Source organism: Musca domestica, unplaced genomic scaffold, assembly GCF_030504385.1.
Source record: "Musca domestica strain aabys unplaced genomic scaffold, Musca_domestica.polishedcontigs.V.1.1 56, whole genome shotgun sequence".
Lineage (NCBI taxonomy): Eukaryota > Metazoa > Arthropoda > Insecta > Diptera > Muscidae > Musca > Musca domestica.
Window position 1 is genome coordinate 3,649,933 of NW_026712356.1, and position 18,522 is coordinate 3,668,454.

At 35.0% G+C, this 18,522-nt stretch overlaps 3 protein-coding genes across 6 annotated transcripts; 1 reads left to right on the forward strand and 2 right to left on the reverse strand.

Annotated features, from left to right (window-relative positions):
- Nucleotides 1-3,073: 3,073 nt before the first annotated feature.
- On the reverse strand, nt 3,074-18,209 carry LOC101889602 (serine/threonine-protein kinase greatwall). 3 transcript variants are annotated; one of them, XM_011296069.3, is made up of 11 exons: nt 17,709-18,209; nt 10,979-11,465; nt 10,748-10,906; nt 8,232-8,386; nt 7,999-8,163; nt 7,798-7,926; nt 6,077-6,240; nt 5,465-5,560; nt 4,803-5,384; nt 4,604-4,728; nt 3,074-3,916 (listed from the first exon to the last, which is right to left on the reverse strand). In XM_011296069.3, exons 1-11 carry the CDS (start codon nt 17,940-17,942, stop codon nt 3,651-3,653), a joined length of 2,562 nt encoding a protein of 853 aa, XP_011294371.1. In that variant the 5' UTR covers nt 17,943-18,209; the 3' UTR covers nt 3,074-3,650. The 3 variants fall into 3 exon arrangements, with proteins under 3 accessions (XP_011294371.1, XP_019893927.1, XP_019893926.1); XM_020038368.2 differs by lacking the exon at nt 7,798-7,926; XM_020038367.2 differs by lacking the exon at nt 5,465-5,560.
- LOC131805453 (putative nuclease HARBI1) lies at nt 12,475-14,734 on the forward strand. Its single transcript, XM_059128619.1, has 3 exons — nt 12,475-12,782; nt 12,836-13,511; nt 13,576-14,734. Exons 1-3 carry the CDS (start codon nt 12,727-12,729, stop codon nt 13,939-13,941), a joined length of 1,098 nt encoding a protein of 365 aa, XP_058984602.1. The 5' UTR covers nt 12,475-12,726; the 3' UTR covers nt 13,942-14,734.
- LOC131805454 (uncharacterized) lies at nt 14,309-15,721 on the reverse strand. Of its 2 annotated transcripts, none has more exons than XM_059128620.1 (3): nt 15,375-15,721; nt 15,180-15,305; nt 14,309-14,958 (listed from the first exon to the last, which is right to left on the reverse strand). In XM_059128620.1, the coding sequence occupies exons 1-3, from the start codon at nt 15,608-15,610 to the stop codon at nt 14,397-14,399; spliced, it is 924 nt and encodes a 307-aa protein (XP_058984603.1). In that variant the 5' UTR covers nt 15,611-15,721; the 3' UTR covers nt 14,309-14,396. The 2 variants fall into 2 exon arrangements, 1 of the variants encoding a protein (XP_058984603.1); XR_009343687.1 differs by adding an exon at nt 15,029-15,098 and having other exon boundaries at nt 14,818-14,958; nt 15,180-15,721.
- Nucleotides 18,210-18,522: the final 313 nt, after the last annotated feature.

Below are 18,522 nucleotides of genomic sequence, written 5' to 3' on the forward strand. Positions count from 1 at the left end.
ATTTAATAGAAATAGGTAAAAAAGCACCTGAGTTCGGCAGGGCCGATTTTTTAATAGCCTCCACCATTTGAAAGAAAGTTGAGAGACTTTCGTCGGAAAATACGGTATAAATGAAAACCGTTACATGGGGGCTATACGAAGACGAGGACCTGCATAGGCTGTAGTACCCATTAAGAACTTCAAATACGAAATTTGAAACAATACAGGGGAATAACGTCGCAAAAATTTGCGAACATTTGCGAACTTTAAATACGAAATTTGAAATAATTCTGGTAAAAAATGTCGCTAAGGTCATCAAAATACCGAATATTGGGAGGTACAGTTATATGGGTGCTATATGAAAACGTGCACCTACATGACCTATTTACAAACTTGACCTGCCTACTGGCTAAATACACATGTGTGCAAAATATTAGCCTTCTATTTCAATTCGTTCGAAAGATAGCGTGATTACAACAGACGGTCGGATGGACAGACAGACGGACAACGCTAAATGGACTTAGAATTTTACGCTAATCAAGCATATACAGGGTGAGACAAAAAAACTGCAACCAATTCAAACACCATAATTGTTACTTTTTTATTAAAAATTTAGTGAATGAAAGCAAAAAATTTCGGAAATAGAATCAAATTTTAGAATAAGTTTTGTCACCTTTGGCACAAATTATGGCCTTCAAACGGCCAATGAAACCGTCACACGCTGCCCGAATGTTGCTCTGCGGTATTTTGACCCATGAAGCGAGGAACCTCATTTTGTAACCATTCTTGGGTGGCGCGTGCTGAGTGCGATGGTGCTGAATCCTGTTGGAAAGTCCAAGGTCCGCGACCAAAATGTTTGCGTGGGCAAGGCTTTAGTACACCCTCCAGAATATTTTCGCGATAATATTCGGTATTTATTCTGATGCTTCGATCGATTAATACGAGCGGAGAGCGACCATCGACTGCTATGACGGCCCACACCATCACCACGGCCGACGTTTGAGTTCACATCTTCAATTGACCTCTTTGGCATCGATGGTAAACACGATCATTTTGTTTGTTTACAAACTGCTGGACAACGAATGTTTTCTCATCACAGAAAACCAAATTCGGCAGTTCACCACTTTTGGCCAAGCGAAGCAACTCTTTAGCTATTTTGAGTCAATTTTCTTTCTGTTGGGGTGTAAGTTCTTGCACTTTTCGAAATTTCAATGGCTTTACTCCGAGCTCATTTTTCAATATTTGCCGAGTGGAATATTGCGATATGTTCAGCTCACGACCCATTTTTCGGCCACTGCGACGCGGGCTTCGATGAAGTCGCTTCTTTACTTTTCGAACCATTTCTGCTGATGTTGCTGTTTTCTTCCGTCCACTTCCTCGACGTCGGGCTACGCTACCAGTGTATCACGGTAACGAGCGATGGTACGTGACACAAAAGATATATTCACATTTAAATGCTGGAGTGCTCTAACGATTATCACTTGTGGTTTTCCAGCAAAATATAAATAAATCACACTATCACGCTTGAATTCCATCACGAATAACTTTTTTTTGAAAAATTCTCACCAAAATCCTTTTGTACGCTTGTAAACAATATAATGAGCTGTCACCGGAATAATTTTAAGAGCTGTCGGACGAGTGGCTGAAGTTGATTGCAGTTTTTTCATCTTGCCCTGTATATACTTTGTTGGTTCTGGCATGAGTATTTCGAGGAATTACAAACGGAATGCCAAAGTCAACATACCCTCCTTAGTATGGTGGAGGGTATAGAAATAATTATTTCTGAAATTTTATTTTGTTTCTGTGTGTTTAAATACATGTGTACAAATATATTATGAATGCAAGTGTTGTTTTGTTTTCCCCATCTCGAACTCAGAGCATGAGTACAAAGTGGCATTAATAAGGAAAAATATTCGTGACAAATTCATTCCTTTAGCATTGCCTGAAGTGGTGTAAGTGATTCTATTTAAATAGAATAAAATTTACACTTTCACAAACTTCTTGTTTCTTTTTGTTTGCCTTTTTTCCGCACAAAAATCTCTACATACTTTGTTTTCGATCGTGTACAACTTGGAGTAAAAACAATTCGTTGACGACTGCGGTGATCCGCGTAAACTACATTACGATGCTGAAGTACTCGATTTCAACTGCGGTGATTTGGCCCCAGAGTATCTTAATTCACACATCGTTAATTCATTTTTCGTATCTACAGTATGTCTTGTCTGTTTTCGACTTCTAAGAAGCAACAAAAAATTCCGTGATATGTATCATATTTTGTCAGATAATAATCATTTGGTGCACAGAAGGCATTCACAGGTATTTTGTAGTCTTCCATAGACATACTTTTCACATATCTTAAGATAGGAGATATTTGAAATGTCGTCTTTAGATAGAAATTTTTAAGATTTCCAAAAAAATATACAAAGGTTTTACAAATATTATTTAGGCACAATACATTGTCCGAGAGACAAAAGAAAGCCAACTTCTCTTTTACGTCACCTTTTTGCGACATTCCGCCTCCACGAAGTCTGTTCCAAACTCTCTACCATAAAATTTTCATCTAAATGTCATTCAATTGCAAGAACATTAAATTTTAAATATAAAGTTTTAGAAGGCTTAACCACACTGCTAGCCCACATTAACATTTAGTATCCTGGCGAACTGATATTTTGGCATCGTTTGCTGTGTTTTTGAAAGTATTTGCCAAAATGTAAGATGATGACCAACAAAGGACTGTCCTCTTACATGCATGTACACACACTTGTAACGGCATTTTGTTTCATATTGATATTGAAATTAAGCCAAAAAATTTGAAAACTTAACAAACCAGAAAATGTGGATTGAATTGTTTTCTTTTGTATTGTGTTGGAGGTTGCTATAAAATGGCATTATTACAAACATTCAAATACGATTACAATCGTATTTTTAAATTTTGAAAACTCATCACTTGAAACAAAATAACTTATTTTTAATTTCATATAAAATGTTTTTTTGTATTTTTTATTTATTTAGGTTATTTTAAAATTTTCCCTTATTTTTTAAATGACTATAATTTTTGTTTATATCTCACTAAAAACTAAATTAAAGATGATACTTAAAACAATGGCATTTTATTACTGTATAAAGGTGAAGCAGAGGAAGAGGAAGAATAGGGAAGAATATCTTTTAAACATTCAAAAATGTCTATTAATGTGTAATGATTTAAAATAATAATTAAATAATAAAAATGGTTATACATAACTGACTGTACTAATTTTAAATGAAAAAAATATATATGTATGCTTGAGATAAATCTATAGAAGGATCTTAAACTAAAAACACTAATAAAAAAACATAAAAATAAAAACATGCATAACCACTAAAACAAAAAATAATAATAATCATAAGAAATTATATAAAAACAATAAAAGCGGCTATAAAATTAATGTTTTCTTTCATATGAGCTAGAGAATGAATATGGGACAGATTATTATGAGGGTAATGTTAAGAGTAATTTTTTAAAAGGTTTTTTTAAGGATGCAGCCTGGCTCCAGCGGTTTCTTCAATTGAATGTTTACGAAACAAACAATAGATAACAACAGAGTTTACAAAATTTGTATAAATCGTATCACAACAATAAATAAGGGCACCGTTTATCATCATCATCGGATAGAACAACACGGATGCACCATTTAGTCTTCCAGAGCAAAATTCGATAGTTTTAAATGTTGTAAATTATTGCGAGCCTCAAAGTAGCCGGTGTCAGTGGGATTTTCTGGATTTGGCACAAAAGGTGTTTCCTCGTTTTCAATGTTATCCCAATCGATACAGGAGAAGAAAGCCATTTGTTGAACTTCCTTGGCGGCTGGTCGTTCCGACGGATCCATGGTAAGCATTAGATCAACAGCCTCCATGGCTTCAGGTGAGAGGGCTTCATCTCCTTCGGGCCATTCAATATCTGGGAAAAGGAAACAAAATTGATAAAATTAATTGTTAAAATTGGATATTCAACATAAACGAAAACTCAAATGGCCAAGCGAAGCAACTCTTTAGCTATTTTGAGTCTATTTAATTTCTGTTGCGGTGCAAGTTCTTGCACTTTTTGGAATTTCAATGTAATGTTGCGATATGTGCAGCTCACGAGCCATTTTAGATCACTGCGACGCGGGTTTCGATCAAGTCGCTTCTTTACTTTCGAACCATTTTTGCTGATGTTGCTGTTTTCTTTCGTCCACTTCCTTGACGTCGGACTACGCTACCAGTATCACGGTAAAGAGCGATGGTACGAGACACAAATGATTTATTCACATTTAAATGCTGGAGTGTTCTAACGATAGCCAATTGTGGTTTTCCAGCCAAATATAAATAAATCACATTATCACGCTTAAATTCCATCACGAATAACTTTTTTTCTGGAAAATTCTCATCAAAATGCTTTTGTACGCTTGTAAACAATATAATGAGCTGTCACTGAAATAATTTTAACAGCTGTCGGACGAGTGGCTTAGAAATTATAGCAGTCTGAAGTTCGTTGCCTGAGAACGAAAACACCTTGTGATGTTCTGCTTTATTGATCTACTTCCCACACCCTTGTTTGAAAATCGGGCAGATACTCTTTTTTTATAATATTCCAAATTATACTCACTTTTGTTCAGAATGTTGTCAAATACTTTTTGGGGTGTTTCATCATTGAAAGGTGGTATACCAGTTAGAAATTCATAAAAGCAAACACCTAATGCCCACCAATCTACAGCGGGACCATGACCTTGTCTGTAAATATAAAATTACAATAATAAAAAATGTAATACTAAAGTAAAATTTTGCAAATCAATGAAGCCTCCTACTTTAAAAGTAACTCAGGTGCCAAATAGTCCGGTGTACCCAATATTCGCTCACTGGAATTCCGACCACATCTTCGCACTGATTTTGGTGTTCTAAACGGTGTATTGATATTTTTCGGTGTCTTCGGTATATTGTTCGTATTGAGATTGATTGGTGACATTGTTGGATCATCGTGGGCCATCTTTAAATATTGCACACCCGATGTTTTCTCTGACAATTGTTCTATTTTTTTCGTTTCAATTGAGAGTGGCAAAGCAAAACGTGTTGCCTTTAATTTTCCCAATAGACCGCCATCACGCCGGGGTAATTTTTGCGATGACACCGGTGTTGAAAAGACAACATTTGCCACATTATCGGATATTGGTTGGGGAATTTCATCATCCGAGAGAGAACGTACTTTAAGTACACCTCTAATGGGTGATTTTGCTTTACGCTTCTTTGGTGTACTCGAACCAATGTCCAAGATATCAATTTCCTGCGTCAAACCCGTACTTGCCGATCCCATACAACCGTCAATATCCAGACTGGAATTATTTTCCGAACGATTTATTAAATTGATTTTACGTTTCATGCCACGAAATGAGCTGTTAGATAAAAAATATATAGAAGCGAAATTGGTTTGATGTTAAGTGTGTGTGAAATTATTTGTTTAGCTTGTATTAACCTTTGAAGTTCCGGACGTTTGAAGTTTCTTGATATATTTCGAAATGGCGAATGCATACGTATTCCGCTCATTTCATTGGTATTATTTATATTAATGCTGGTTAGAGATATGATGATGTATTTTATGTTCATATAATTTCATTTTTTGCGATGATGATGGATGACAGCAGCAAAGAGAATGATAGTGTGATGAATATTGTTGGTTAGTTGAAATGAAAAAAAGAAGAAAATAGTAAAATAAAATGTATTAGTATTAGAAGGATAATATAATTAGATATCTTTAGAAATCGGTAAAAAATTCTTATATTAACGACTCGATTTCTATGTATTTATATACTATTTAATACTTCAAATAAATCACTTTTAGTAATTGGAATTGGGTGTTATTGGTAACTACTATTAAATATTGTCCTAAAAACTTTTGGCGTTGTAGCAACGATACTTATTTCCGACGACCCGTTTCTGAAACCTTTAAAAAAGTGTCAGTCATAAATTCTCCGATTCGTTAATCTTGAATTTGAAGCCTTTTTTTATCTACATGTTAAATTTTTATATAATTCCCGTGGAAATTATCTAATGTTTTGTCAAATTAAAAATTGTAAACTCAACTTACCTTTTAGAGTAATCTGAGCAACTAAAATCATCTCCAGAATTGCACATATTTTCAGCTTTATCAATGGAAGATGTCGTGGTTTCACTATTGGCATTGGAAGTGGAATAATCACTTTTTCGACTTGATACTCCCGAATCTTCTTGAGGTTTTGACAAACGAATACGCTAAAGTAAAAAAAAATATATTAGTATTGAAGATAAACATTTAGTTTCATACGACATTTAAACATTATTAATTGTTTAATTATAGTTTTGGGTAAAAAAATCAAATTTAGGCTTAGACACTTGGGGTCCCAAAACCCCAGTGATATAAGTCCGTCCAATGACTGTCAACGACACTTATTCCATAAAAAATATCAACCGACCACAGAGACTTGAGTTATAATACCTTTGAAGGTTTCACTTCTATTTGGATGTAAGGTCTAAGGCAAATTCAAGAATCGCTTGACTGGCCGAGTTTTAGAAGACTAGCATACCTAACGTCTACCGCCGACAACACCCATGACTTTAAATGACTTGAACAGCGACGTATAAGGCAATGGATGTCGACACCATTTTGTTTGTTTTAGCAAAAAATTAACTTTTTGATGTAAAATTTAAAAATAAGTAGTTCAAAAATCATTTTGGAGGAGTGAGGAGATTCATCTGGAAACGCAATCGTACGTAAACCATGTCCATCGTACTGTGTTTCTATGTTTTGATGAATGGACCGATCCCGAATCGAATGTCATTAGGAGTCAGCTGTAGTTTCTAACCGAATTGTGCTAATTGTGATATGAAAGTCTGATGGTGTTCCATCCAGCTTTATTCGAGCACAGAAAGTACTCTGACTGTTAATCTGTAACACTACCTATCAGTGTTACAGATTAACAGTCAGGGTCGCCAAATACCCCACCCCACCAAGGTTTGCCATTTTAGGGTCACCAGAACATTGAGTCGTCACCCTACGGAACATAGGCACTCGGAAATTTAAAACGAGACTCCATTGGCTTTCACTTAATTTGTAGCTACCTATTATATCTATTGGGCTTCCCTGTCCCAGAACCAATATTTGGGAAAAGATACCACTGGAGGTTCATTTCGACGGACAGCTCTTCCGATTTAAATTTTCAAATTTTTACAAGCCCAAGTACTTAGAATATGATTTTAGTGTAACACGCACGTATCAAATTGTTAAACGAAATAGTATCCTGTTTTGGACAATGTGTTCTAAAAAATGGCTTGTATCTGATCGCGCTTGTATAATGAAGGCCCAAAACATATATAGCAACAGTGCACCACTACATTTTAAATTTTAAACTGTTCAAAATGAAGGGTCACAAATAATTCAAATTCAATTTACGAACTTATGAAATAATCAATTTAATTGGCTATTGTCTATCATAAACATGTATAAAACACCGACAGGAACCAACCAATTTGAGTAAATGGAATGTACCTAAAAGTAATATTCAAATTAAGTAAAGAAATACAAATACATATAAAAATATATAAAATTTTCTATATAAAGAAACAATAAACTTTAGAGAGGTTTAGGGACGTTTAGTAGATACTGTGGAAAATTAAACATTTAAGAAAAATGATGCCAGAGTAATTTATCCCCAAACACCGAAACTTCACATGATATGTTTAGAGCAACACACAAAGGAGATATTTAAATGACAGGCACATATTGACAGAAGGAAGAACGAAACATTTCTCAAAATAGCAATAACAACGCACCTCATCTATGGAACGTCGACGCATCATAGAAAATTCGAACGATGTATCGTCAGCGTTTTCCACTTTTGCTAAGTTCTTATTACAGATGTTGTCTTTTTCATAGGCTTTAGTTATTTCATATTTGCAGCCCTTTGAAAATTGTATAAGAAAAGCAAATTATTGATTAAATAGTTTGGGGTGTAGCCACTACTCAAAACTTACATTGCAATATGCCTTTGTTGCATTGTTGTTGTCGACAAATTCGACACGTTTTTGTGTTGGTATCATCGAACTACAACTACTAAAAACTTGATTATCCATTGGCGGTGATATTTTTGTTATATCTACAGAAATGCAGGTGTGATATGATGAGCTACTATCCATTAACTGAAATTATAAAAGAGCAATATTTGCTTTCAATTAATTATTCGCAATAAAAAAATGGATTTACATACATTATTATTGTTACATGTATGCGTTCCCGCTATCGAAACATTTATCTCTTCGGCTGAAAAGAAAGGTGATACTCCAGATATTTTACTATCGTCTGTTTTCTCGGCATCATTTAATGATGTGTCAGCTTCACTGTCCGAAGATTCCATAATATTATCTACATGAAAAAAGGAAAAGAAATAAAAAATTATAAAAAAAAAGAATTTAAATATAGAACTATAAAACACATAAATTAGAAAAATGCATAGAGTGGACTGTATAGGGTAAGGGTACCAGTAGTCGGCACTTTTAGGATTTTCGCGTTTTTAATCGCTCACCATTCTGAGTGGAACTTTTCAATTATTACAAAGTTAATTTATTCAGATTCGAAATTTTGTATAGTTTTTGCAATAATAATAATAATAATAATATATAATAATAAGTTTTAATATCTTTTTATTAAATTTCATAAATTTGTAGTTTTATTAAAACAATGCTTTTTGCCAGTAGTCGGCACCACTTGCCAACAGTCGGCAAACCAAATTTTTTGTAAAAATAATTAATAATAATAATAAATTAATTCATTAAAATATAATATTCTTTTCTCAAGAATATGGATTGTTGAGGACCTTCACAGACAAAAATTTAATTTTTATTAGAATAAATCATCTTTTCTTAGCGAAATTGTACACAAAGATAGCTGGCAATAAATTTGAAGTAAACAAAATACATTTAAATATAATAGTTTCATTTATTTGGGCTTAAAAATAAAAAGTGCCGACTACTGGGACATGCCGAACTTAGGCACACTTACCCTATGTTTCCAAAAACATAAGACGATTGTAAAATTTTCTTCGTTGGACTACATCAAAGACAATTTCTGACTATATTGTGTTTCTATTGCGTTAATTTTTTTTGGACGTGGTGTTGTAGATTCGGGTATTCCAACCACTTCACTATTTACGTTTCGACTTATATTGGGTCAATCCGCCGTTCGCGGAAGCATAGCTGAGTGCTACCGGACGCGCACAGAGGTTGTGGATAGTGGGACACCCGATTGATATATTCGGCAGCTGCGAATTAAATAGGCAATCGCGGACAGATCAGCGGTTTCAGGGGGGAGAGACTCGGACTAAATACCTATCTCTGATAAGGAGCTCGACGTCACGTCATACCCTCATCTAAGAGAGATGAATCAGTCCAGAAAGCTGAAAAGGTTGCTCAAATTGCCGCTCAGGTGAGGCCAACCCTCGATGAAGGAGTTTCATCGGAGCATACCGATGCTACCAACCTCCGGGTCAAGGAAGGCGTCGTGGGAGGTGACACTAGTGTCCCTATTAACCGCGACGACTCCTCATCGAAAGAGGTTAAAGCATAGAGGGGTTACAAACGGTTAGTGAGGTACTGTAAAAGCTTAATCGGCCGCGAACCCCTACGGAAGGCCATAGAGCTGCTGGCAAATAGAATCAATGAACTGGACGGACCGGTGACTATGCTCAGAACAGGAATGCTCTGAAAAAGATTAAATCGTTTGCCAAACTCTGTTGGGTCCCTGAACACTGCGACATATCTGGCAATGAATCGGCCGATGAATTGGCCAGACGCGGATCTGAGTCAGTAGATCTAGAGAGAGAGCTCAGTGAAGCCACCCTTATGTCACATCTTCCAAGTACTGCATAAGCATTATCTTGGGAAATTTCAACAGAACTGGCTAACTGGAAGGGGATGTAATGTCTCCAAAAAGATTTGGCCTGTGAACTCCGAAAGGAGATCAAGGATACTCATATCCATGACGAAGCTGGGCTTGAAGCTTGTTGTGGGCCTAATTACAGGACACTGCAACGTAAAGGCCATGACATCCAAATGGAAGGTGACGACACTGAACACTGCAGGCTTTGTCAGGGCGAGGAAGAAACTGAGACGGTGGAGCACTTACTCTGACACTGCCCAACTCTTATAGGAGTGAGACAGAGGCTACTGGGTAAGCAAATTCTGCCAGACTTGTCCTCCCTCTCCGACATCGAGCCAGCAGTCATTCTTCAGTTAGCCAGAAGACTAAAATGTCTAAGGACGACACGTTGATACACCGTGGATGCAAACCTACTAACTTCTCTACTCTTTATTCAGATTATCACTTCTTCACTACCCGCTATTCATTTCCTTCTCTTCTCTCTATTCTATTCTGCTATCTTCTTTATAAAACCGAATGTTTATACAACCGCGCATCCTTTAACCTAACGTATATTGGGTCCATCGCTTATATTCAGCATATCCCCGAAGTAGCCATTGATAAATACTGGAATATGTATCCTTTTTTTTTTTTTGGTAAAATTTTCATATTAGAAAATACTAAACAGTACAACTTGAGCTATTTTTAAGATAGTTTCCAAAATATGTATCAGATAATGTTATCATCAAGTTTAGGGCTTTTGTTACATACGGCATCTTTATAGAGAATCTTAGCTCGTTCCAAAATGAATTGATATATTTTTACTTTGACTGACTTATACAAGATTAAAAAAATGTAGAAAATACTTACTGTGTTTATTTATGGTATTAATAAAATGTGAAGTTCCCGTCCCACATTCCATTTTCTTTTCAGATCCAAAGGATAAATGCGATGTCAATGAAAGCAATTGTCCAGGTGTTCGAGCATTTAAATTTGGCGAACAGTTAATAAGATCGGAAATTTCCAAATCTAAAATAGAAAATTAATTATTTTCCCGTACCCAAAAATAGTTTTACAAATGTCAACACATTCCCAACATACCTCTTTCACCTTTTCTCATTTCAATTTTACTTAAACCGAAATCTGTTAGCTTTACATGGCCCGTTGCCGAAATTAACATATTATCTGGTTTTATATCTCGATGAATTATCCCATGTTCGTGTAAATATTGCAAAGCCAGAGCCACTTCGGCAACATAGAAACGTGCAGCAGCTTCATCCAAATAACCGTACATTGTCAACAATGATTTTAAATCCCCACCCACCATATATTCCATAACTAAATACACATAGGACACCGATTGTAACGAATAGAATAAATTTACACAGAACGGACTGCGCGATAATGCCAAGGCATTTCGTTCCGTTATCACTTGAGAAACCATATTTTTGTTAATCATTTCAGATTTACGCATCACTTTGATGGCATACAATTTATTGTGATCATTATTCTTATAGCCCAAGAATACCTTGCCAAAAGCTCCCCGACTGATGGGTTTGATAATGACGAAATCCTTAATTGTTGGAAGCTGTAAAGAAAAAGGCATGCAAATTAGAAAATGGTAATTATATTTAGCCATATAAAGGAAATGATATGAGATAAATAAAGGTAATGCTTTTTTCGGTTGACAAAAATAAAAATCTCGACAGAATACGAAGCCCAAAGTCATGAAGTAAGAACCAAACATTTCCATCAAAAAGAATTCGGAAATATTTATAAAGAAAAAGTCGAAGAAACCAAAAACCGTAGATCTTCAAATATCGAGATATGTGACGTCAAAAAGGTTTTATATAAGAGATCGAAAAGTCGTTTCTTTAAGACTAAGTTGCTTAGTCAAGCCAAGACTTCTTCTTGTAACTAGAAATCAAGAAGTCCGTTAAAGAAAAACCAAGTGTCTAATATCCAAAATCTAAACGTCGTATCAGATATATTTCGCAAGAAGACAAGGCCAAGAAATTTTTTGGCGAAGTTCATGTGGTGGTATCTTCGGAGAACAACTACTATAAACTTGATAATTCATTAGAGATGACAGATGATCTACAAAAGCCCTTATTATAACTCCATTAAAAACCCTACTAACGTCTTAAATTTCTTGCAAGAGGTTTACAAGTTTCATCTCCTGCTAACTTCTTCCTATAAGTATGTAGTCTCTCTTATGCCTATAAAATTCCATATGGCAGGTTCTTTATTTGCCGATATTTAATAAATCGTGGGTACTCTGAAACTTAAGGTAGACTAAATAGAGGATAAGACTAAAATTTGTTGAAAGGAAAAAAAATATTGTTTAAAACAATTCTGGTTTAATTTTCCACACAAAGGTATTTTGCCATGATTATTGATTTTACTCACCGTATGATGGGGCTATTTTAAACGCTTCGGCATTTGTAGAAAAACTAGTGTTATAGGCCCGAATTTTTTATAATAACTCTATAAAACCTTTCCTATAAGCCAAAATTTTCAAAATAGTGCCATCCAATGTGTTAACATATATTTTCTGGCCTCAAAGGTATTAGTCTGTTGTCAGTTGAAATCAGGGGGTCAATTCTGGTTCTATGAAAATATGAAATGAAAAAATTATTTTGAATTTCGTTTTCATAACAACTTTTCATAATTCGTTTTCATAAAAACATATTTTCCGATTCTGATTCATTTTGTGAAAACAATGTTTCAATTCCGTGTCGCAATGAAACTTTTGTAACTATGTTATTGAAATAATTGTAAAGTTGACGTTCATATGTTCACAAAAAAAAAATAATATTGTCGTAAAATCAAACAATATACGATAAAAAATGTCAAGTTCCATTATATTATATTATATATCGCAAAGACATAGAATAGAACAAAGGTTAGTACAATTATCTAAAAAAGTTAACATGAAATAAATATAAAATTGTTTAGGAACTCGCTTCGAATTCTTAGACGCAGTCTTCGGGATCACCACAATCCATTTGAAATAGCCACAGAGGAGAGCTTTTTTGAGTTATATAGGATGCCGAAGCATTTGTGTTTGGAACTCATCGAAGAATTGAAGCCATTTTTGCCGAAATCAAGAAGAGTCCATGCAATTCCATGCTATCTAATAGTACTAAGTTCATTACGTTTTTTTGCTACTGGTAGCTTTCAACGAAGTGTAGGACAAGATAATTTATCCGCTTTATCTCAAACATCCGTAAGCAGATGTGTAACTATGGTTGCTAAAGCTTTGAACAATATTTCACACAATTATATAATATTTCCCAAACAAGAAGATTTCCCAGGACTTAAAATAAAGTTTATGGAGAAATATCAATTTCCAGGGATTATAGGAGTAATTGACGGCACTCATATTAAAATATCTGCTCCAAGGCGTGAAATTGAGCATATATATTACTGTCGAAAAGGAGGACATTCAAAGAATGTGATGATTATATGCGATTCAAATTATATTATTTTGGCAGCTAACGCACGATTTGGTGGTACAGCACATGATTCTTATGTTTGGAGAAGTTCCCAAGCTTGCAGAAGACTGGAAGATTTATATACTGGAGGAGAACGTAATTATTGGCTTTTAGGAGATAGTGGTTACCCATTGCAGGTAAAATATACGAACGTATTATGTGTAGAGATAATAAAGTGTTTTCGTTTAATTTACCAAATAGCCGTGGTTGATGACTCCTATACTTTCAACGTGCAATACATCCGAAGAGCGCTATAACATCGCGCACAAATCGACACGAGCTTTAGTAGAAAGATGTATTGGTATACTAAAATCAAGATTTCGATGCTTATCAAAAGAAAGGACACTTTACTATAGTCCACCAAAAGCAGGTCTGATAATAAACGCCTGTTTGGTCCTGCATAATTTTTTAGTTCGGAAAAAGATACCGCATCCGGAAATAATATCAGAGGAAATGAATGACAATGGGGAACAAACAAATGCAACTGCGGATATTTCATGCCGAAATATATCAAGTATTGCAAAAAGGCAACGTTCCGAGATAGTTGAAAACGTATTTGCTCAATAGATAAGAATAGATTGAAAAATCAATACAATCATTAAAAAAACAAGTGAAAAAGCAGTTGAATACCGTCCACCATTTGGAAAATTCTCAAAAAAAAAAAAAAAAAAAAACAAAAAACTAAATAAAAAGGAAAAATCCGTTACAAAATTTTTTAAAATCTTAAAAATACTATACGAAGACTTGGATCTAAAATTCTGTCTGTACCTATAACGAAGTGTGGGCTTTACCTATACGTGGGCCTACATAACAAATATTCAATATCAAAAGTCCTGCAGACCAAACACACATTTGAATAAAATTGTATCAATCTACTTCAATTCGTTTGGACGCTAGGGTGATTTCCACGGACAGCCAACTTTTATCCACACCTTGCTGATTTGTGTCAAGCTCGTTTCCAAAACAGTTTAAGAATAATCGACATCATTTTTAGTAATGGCTAGAATTTATTTATTATTATGTCAGTAGCCATTATTATTACAAGGTAGAACTTGAATGACTTCCTGTATTTTTTTTAAAAAATCCACTTTTGCTTGTGTATCAGCCTTAATCGCTTCTGTTTGCTCCTTTATAGCTTCAATCTCCCTTTCCTTTAGAGTATTAGACTTTCTCATAGCTTCCACTTTCTCTTCTTCTATTTTAAACAATATTTCAAATTGTGATTCATCAGGATATAAAGCAACCTTCCGTTTTTCTTTCCTTGGTCTTTTTCCTCCCAATTTAATTGTAAATGTGGAATTTTCTCCAGTTTCAAGATCTTCATCCAACTCTACAATTTGGTCATCAAGTATCTCCACCATATCTTCCTGATAGCAAATATCTGATGAGTTATTTTCCACATGTACTCCGGGACTACATAGGAACCCCATCTCCTGAGTTTTATCCCCATCAACCGCTTCTATTTTGGTAATATTTATAATCCTCTGTTCTACTTCAGATAGTTGCTTGATTTTTTTTGGTCCATTAATTCCACTTTTTTGTTCGTCTCTTTTCATCAAAAGGTATTTGGAGCGTGTATGTTGCCTATACGAATGGAAAAAATTGCATAGATAAACGCATGTACAATGACAAACATTGGTTGGTATTTAAATACGTAAAAGCATATCGAGCGATTCCATTTCCATTCTCCGGATCGTTAGATCCATTCTCCCAATTTTGCTCCTCTACAAATAATAATACTTATAACATTCTTCCAAAAAATCTTACTACTATTTTTAATATTCTACAATTAAAATAAGTCATACCTCAAATCACTCCAATATTTTCTCCACTTGGCACCATCCTTCATAGTCCCTCCAATAGCATTCAAGCATTCCGCCAATTCCTTCCATTTTTCTTCTCTATATTTTGCACCATCAACAGTACAAAATCTTCAATATACGTATATTTTTATTTTGTAAAGAAACATGATTTTTTTGTAAAATTTTAAATTGTCTTACTTGTCATTCGCCAAATCGACGTTTTCCTCAAGGAAATTTATTAAAAATTCCTTTTGTTCTTCTGAGGCTCTTTTACCACGGACCGATTTTTCCATTTTCATAAAGAAAATTTGTATGAAAAAATATTTTTCAACTGAAAACTTTTTTGATTCAATTTTCATGATTGCATAGAATCGGAATAGCTTACTTTGTGAAAATGTGAAAACACTAGTTTCACTTTCTATCGTTCCTTTCATATGAAAACATTAAAACATATGTTTTTATGTTTTCATAGAACTCGAATCAGTATTTGTATGAAACGGTGAAAAAACTTTTCATTTTACGTTTTCATAGAACCAGAATTGACCCCCAGGTTGTAAACTAAGTATGATTACACGTCTGTTTTACGAAATCTTTGCTTTGCTTTGCTCGTGTAAAATCTTTTTTTCCTGACAATTTTACCAGGATTAAAATCTCTACTGAAAAAAATATACACATAAATCTAAGAATTTTTACAAAACTAGAAAGTTATCACCTGAGAAAACTTTAAAAAACCTATGAGTTTTTTCTAAATTAGGGTTAGGGCCAGCTCTAACCTGCATCAAGTTTACATAGAAAACAAAACAGAAAAAATACCAACCTTTGGCAGAAATTTCGAATCATGTGGGGTTTAGGGCCCCTCGCCGATCATTTGGACAGATAGCCCTCCGAGTCCTGAGTAAGATGATTTTTTATTTTATTCTTTGGCCTCTACATTTCCATTGAGACCTGGTATATTTCAGTGTCTGCAATACCAACCAAATCACCCGCACAACCCACGCCTTTCCAAATTTGATACTTTTTAAAACATCTAGCTTCCGGTCGTAGCTTGGCATAATCTTCTCTGGGTGTGTCCCAAAGTGTTTCTAAAGACTCGCCTATGGACAGATTCCTAGACCGGCTCCGCAACTCAAGCCTATCTTCATATAAAAATCGAAAATTTGACTATAACTTTCAAACCGCTTATAAATAACCCTATCATGTGATCACTTTCGGATAGGTATTTTCATAAGCAACGATACCTATATTGTATGGGGACTATGCGAAGACGTCAACCTTTTTATCACATGCTGTAGTACCAATTGGAGGTATATATGATATAGGGGCTATACGAAGACGTGGACCTGCATACGAAACTTTTTGCCCTAGGTCGTAGTACCCATTAAGATCTTCCAATGCGAAATTTGAAACGATTCCCGTAAATAATGTTGCTGAAATCAACAAAATATCGACTGTCGGGAGGTTCCCGTTATATGGCTATACGAAGACGTGGACCTGCATACGAAATTTTTTGCGTAGGTTGTAGTACCCATTAAAATTTTCCAATACGAAATTTGAAATAATTCCGATAAATAATTTCGCTAAAATCATGAAAATACCGAATATCGGGGGTACCGTTATATGGGGACTATACGAAAACTTGGACCGACATGGCCCATTTACGAACTTAACCTGCCTACTGGTAAACTATGCGTGTATGCAAATTTTTAGCCTTCTATCTCAATTCGATCGAAAGATAGCGTGATTATAACAGACAGACGGGCATCGCTAGATCGTCTTAGAATTTTACGCTCATCCGGAATATATATACTTTGTAGGGTCTATTATGAATATTTCGAGGAGTTACAAACGGAATGACAAAGCCAATATACCCTCTATAGAATGGTGGAAGGTAAAAAAATTCGAAAAACTCGGGAAGTGTGATTTCTCCAAGAAAAAACTGCCAGGCAGACAGTCGAACCGGCGGACACAGATAGCCTCCAAATGTTCTGAACCAGATTTCGTCTAAAGAGGCCTAGAGTCTAGGCCTAGATGCTACATGGCTGAGGGTACAATATATGCTTGGAAAAATTCTCTGTCATTATGCACATGACCGAAATCTATAATTTATTTATAATAAATCTATACAATGTCACCCTGTAATGAACGGTTGTTTTCGTGTGGATTGGAAGATGGTATAACAACAACGATACAACCATAACACGGCACACGGCGATTATTAGGAGACAACAAAAACAACCACTTACTGGAACGTCCATATATTACGCTGCTCTTGTTGTTGCAGCTAAGCATTGATCATAACATTACAACAGCGAGCAACAACAACAATATAACTAATGTTCGTCAAAACATAACAGGACAGACCGACCGGTAGCAAGATGTTTGTGTGTCGCTGCTCAAACAAACACAACTGTATTACAAAATATTAACATAACCCAGCAGTTCAAATACAATTCAAACGCGCATTTTATGGAAATATCAATTTTTTCGCGTGGAGGATTTTTCCAAAACAATTTTCTAATGATTTTTCGTTACCTTTGCACTGGTCGATGTATTTTCCGGCTTTGTTGTCAGTATGTTAATTTTGTCCAGCAGCTTCTCACCATCGATCAAAAACGTTGATTTCTTTGGTGTTTTATAATCACTCGGATGATGATTATTATGGGAAACATTTTCAATATCATCCTTGTCCAATACAGAGTCTGAATAGTTCTCCAATTTACTTTCAAATCTTTCCAGTCCCATCACATGGGATTCAATGTCCTCCATTTTTTAACCGCGCGCACTTTGTGATTGCTTTGAAAAAGATGGGTTGCACTTTTTTTCTTCGATTTACTGCGTTTTCTTCTCTCAAACCATTAACACAAACAAATATTAATTACACACATATTTTAGCATAAATTTTCATTTGTTTCACATCAACCACTATCCACACACACAATAAAGAAAAGCTATGTTCTTTAAAAAATATATAATAATGTTGTTACCAAAAACAAATGGAAAATGCGATAGACGTTGGAAAATTGAATGTTGAAACAAAAACAACAACACAGCACAGGGCTGCATTGCAATCGGTGAGTTGCAATTTCAACACTCGCCAGTGTTACATTCCGACCAGATGTGGTGAATATAAAGAAAATAGTCCAATTATTGGTCGTCGTAACGTTAAAATTTCGTGAAATTCACTTGGGCTATGGCTTTATTTAACCCGAAACTGTTTTCAGAAGATGAGTTATTTAGATTGTAATTTCTTTGATTAAACATAAAATAAACAAGTAAGCAAAGGCTACAGTCGAGCGGGGCCGACCGTTGAATACCCTACAACACTATAATAAACGATACTGTTTAT